The 4085-nt window shown below is 47.5% G+C and overlaps 1 protein-coding gene across 1 annotated transcript; it reads left to right on the forward strand.

The window, feature by feature from the left end:
• LOC123186940 (pyruvate dehydrogenase E1 component subunit alpha-3, chloroplastic) lies at nucleotides 1-3574 on the forward strand (the record flags this gene model as incomplete). The annotated part of the gene is given in 3 exon segments (XM_044598670.1): nucleotides 1-348; nucleotides 1098-1884; nucleotides 2992-3574. Coding segments are annotated over 3 exon segments (1266 nt in total). The 3' UTR covers nucleotides 3270-3574.
• Nucleotides 3575-4085: the final 511 nt, after the last annotated feature.

Raw genomic sequence — 4085 nt, forward strand, 5'->3', positions numbered from 1 at the left:
TCCTCTTCTCCCCTCCCATCCCCACCTCTCTTTATACACGCCCCCGCCCCGAGCTCTCCTCCCCCATTCCGCCGCATTGCGCCAAGCACACAGGCAGAGCGGAACCAGGCAGGGGACAGCCGGCAGCAGATCGTCGAGACAGAGGAGATGGCGGCCGCGTCCTTCACCGCCGCCAAGTTCTTGGCGCCGGTGGCCGCGAGATCCGGCGGCGACAGGGCGCGGCCCTCCCCCGCGCCGTCCGCGTTCGCCGTGCGCCCGCTCCGCCGCGGGCCCGCGCGCCGCCTCGGCTCCGTGATGGCCGTCTCCTCCGACGTGCTCAAGGCCGCGCCCGCCGCCGCCGCGTATCCGGTGAGAATTCGCATCTCTCATCTATTCACCTCCCCAGAGCGAGTGTAAAAAAGCGATCTTGCAGCCCCGAGTGTAAAAATTGGATCTTGGCTTGGGCCGCGTTTACTGCTTTACGATTGGATCCCGGTAGCTGCCGTCTTTAGATTCGTCGAGTGTTCTAGATTTACTTACTGCATGACTTAGTTCTAGATAGATTGGTTCAGATTAGCTCGCATAATTTTCATCCCCAAAGGTTGGACAGTAAGTAATTCGACTACCCAGATGCTAGTCAGTAGCCTACTGAATCTTGTATTGAGAATTCTCTTGTAATCTGAGCACATCCCACGCTTGAAAAGTTCACTTTAGGATTTGCAAGTGCTGCAAAAGTTCTCTGTCTACTGATCCTCTCATGTCAACCTTGTTTTTAGTTAAAAACTGGTACTCGTTAGCAAATTAAAATGTACTGTATCATATAATTTCAGAATTGGAGTACTGTTTAGTTCTTAGATCTAGCTTCCAGTGTGGTAACTGCAGTGAGCCAGTGATGCTTGTATATGAAAAGTTCAGAACCTGAGGTTATCAATTCTTAAATCTTGGAGACTTTTTCATGTTCTGCTTCTCTGTTTCCTTAATTTGAAGTGTACCGCTTTATGCAGGCAGTGACCCGGGAAGAGGCATTGTACCTTTGGTTCTCAATTGTTAAATCTTTGAAATTTTCAGTGTCCAGGCTCTCTGTTTTCCTAATTCAAAGTGTCTCACTGTATATGCAGGCTGTCACACGCGAAGAGGCATTGGAGCTGTACGAGGACATGATCCTTGGCCGTAACTTCGAGGACATGTGCGCACAAATGTACTACCGTGGCAAGATGTTTGGTTTCGTCCATCTTTACAACGGGCAGGAGGCCGTCTCCACCGGCTTCATCAAGCAGCTGAACCAACCCGACTGTGTCGTCAGCACGTACCGTGACCACGTCCACGCGCTGTCCAAGGGTGTCCCGGCCCGTGCAGTCATGGCCGAGCTCTTTGGCAAGGCCACTGGCTGCTGCCGCGGACAGGGTGGTTCCATGCACATGTTCTCTGAACCCCACAACCTCCTTGGAGGTTTTGCCTTCATTGGAGAGGGCATCCCTGTCGCCACTGGCGCCGCCTTTGCCGCTAAGTACCGCCATGAGGTGCTCAAGCAGTCTAGCCCTGACGGGCTTGATGTCACGCTTGCATTCTTTGGGGACGGTACCTGTAACAACGGCCAGTTCTTTGAGTGCCTGAACATGGCTCAGCTGTGGAAGCTTCCGATTATTTTTGTTGTGGAGAACAACCTATGGGCAATCGGGATGTCGCACCTGAGGTCTACTTCAGATCCCGAGATCTGGAAGAAGGGCCCGGCATTCGGAATGCCTGGGGTACACGTCGATGGGATGGACGTCCTGAAGGTCAGGGAGGTGGCTAAGGAGGCAATTGACAGGGCAAGGAGAGGTGAAGGACCAACTCTAGTGGAGTGTGAAACTTACCGGTTCAGAGGCCACTCTCTTGCTGATCCAGATGAACTCAGGAGGCCTGGTAAGGATTACCTTTCTGGTTAATTTTTACTTCACTTTTATTCTAAGTAGTGGCACTGCTGGCATGAAATGACTGATTGACTGCTGGTGCCTAGGCTAACTGCAGAAATAGAAAATGCAAGAAAACCATTTTATTCATGAAGTTTACGGATCTGTTTAGATTGGTTGCCTAGTGACTGAACTGAAGTACTATATATACTAGTAGTACTAAATTTCTTGAGTACAACACCACATACAATATTGCTCATGCAAGTTGTGCCATCCTGTTTGGTGGCATCATAAACATGAGAGCTACATAGGAAGTAAACTTTATGGTGCCAATTGAAATATTGAGCGAAATATTTCCTTTGTTCTTATCATCATCCCAGTCATCTTATCTGACATGTCACCATCCTGATAGGTATGACTAGATTGTCTCATAGTAATTGCATAGAGTATTCAGCACCACTTGTTTTCTTTAAATAAACCTGAATACAGACAGCAAAATCCTCATATGTCAACCTTCTAGTAATAAGCAAATGCCATTCCGTTTCTTTTGCTTATGGGATGTGCTTTAATGAACCTGATACTAGGTATTACCGGTTGTTGACTCATAGGATCTTATATTAGTACTTAAATTGACCCACCTCGTGTTTCCATATCTAGTTTGTAAACATTAACAACTTTACAGTTACATACAACCAATCATAATATTTTGTTCCAGGATGTTTCCCTTTTTATGCAGTTATTCTTAAATCACGTTTGCTCTGTTCATAACTGTTTCAGATAGATTTTCGGTCATAAAGGTGGAAATATGAATTAGTTCGCTAAGTTTGGATCTTACATGACCTAGACCATATACTTGTTTTCGTCTTCAACCTGATTACTATATTTTTCATGGTCTATGTATCTAACATGGAAACAACCACTCTTTTAATCTTGATTTGTGACTATTTTGTACTCTGCATTTCAGTGTATGTCTGCATCTGTACTCTCTTCTCTACTGGATTGTATTACTTCTGACGGCATACTTGATTATCAGCTCCTGCATTGTCAGGCTGCACATACGTCCTCTTTTCTTTGCTAATGTTTGTGCTCTGACTAAATCATCTGATGACCTCGTGCACAGATGAGAAATCTCACTACGCTGCAAGGGACCCCATCACATCCTTGAAGAAGTACATCATCGAGCAGAACCTCGCGTCTGAAGCGGAGCTGAAGAGCATTGAGAAGAAGATTGACGACGTCGTCGAAGAGGCTGTGGAGTTTGCCGACGCGAGCCCGCTGCCCCCACGGAGCCAGCTGCTGGAGAACGTGTTTGCCGATCCCAAGGGCTTCGGCATCGGCCCCGACGGCAAGTACAGGTGCGAGGACCCCAAGTTCACTCAAGGCACGGCGCAAGTCTAAGGACCTCCACCGCAGAAGCAGCTTGTTTACGCCTTGTTTCTCATGTACTACCTCTCTAGCTACCCTCAGCCCCTAGTTTTGTCGAACCCGCTGTCGATTTCTTGTGTTGTTAGAGGTCATATATCACTGTAATTCATTGCTCGCTGTGCTACTGCGCGGCGTCTGATGCCCCCAGTTTTTTTTACCCAAGAAATGTTCCCCAGTTCAGTTGTTCTACAGTAACTCAACATCTATCTGGTTTGTAGTAATTGGTACAGATATTGGAAGAGATGTGAAACATAATAGTATCTGTTGAAACTGCTCTACTGGGTTTGTTTGCGAGATTCCTTTCCTCTGTTGAGCCTCAGCTCATAGCACAAGGCCACACACCCTTCTCACATGCCAGATGATCTACACACACAAATAGGTATCAAACACAACATTGAAAATTCTGTTATATGTGCTGAATTTGTTATCTTTCTTGTCCAAGACCCTAGATCATGTTGCGGCATCATGATCGCTCGCGGTCATGGTAACAAGAGGGACTGACGTCGCCCTCACTGCACGCGACCTAATGCTGCTCAGGAATTGTAATTCGAACTGTACTATTTACTTGAGTCCTGATTGGAATGAAAGTTTGGCGCCTTGAGCGCCTTCCCCCTTTTCTTAAAAAAAAATGCTGCCCCTCTCGACGTCGCCCCATCGCACGTGCCCTAACGCCGCTCCTCCCCTTGTGCCTGAAAGAGAAAATACCCAACTGATTGTGCACTTGAAACAGCTAGAAAGGTAACCGGGTCCTGTCATCGTCCAACATGCCATTAGGGTGCGCAAATACCC

The sequence above is a fragment of the Triticum aestivum genome, chromosome 2A (genome assembly GCF_018294505.1).
Source record: "Triticum aestivum cultivar Chinese Spring chromosome 2A, IWGSC CS RefSeq v2.1, whole genome shotgun sequence".
In the NCBI taxonomy this organism is placed as follows: domain Eukaryota; kingdom Viridiplantae; phylum Streptophyta; class Magnoliopsida; order Poales; family Poaceae; genus Triticum; species Triticum aestivum.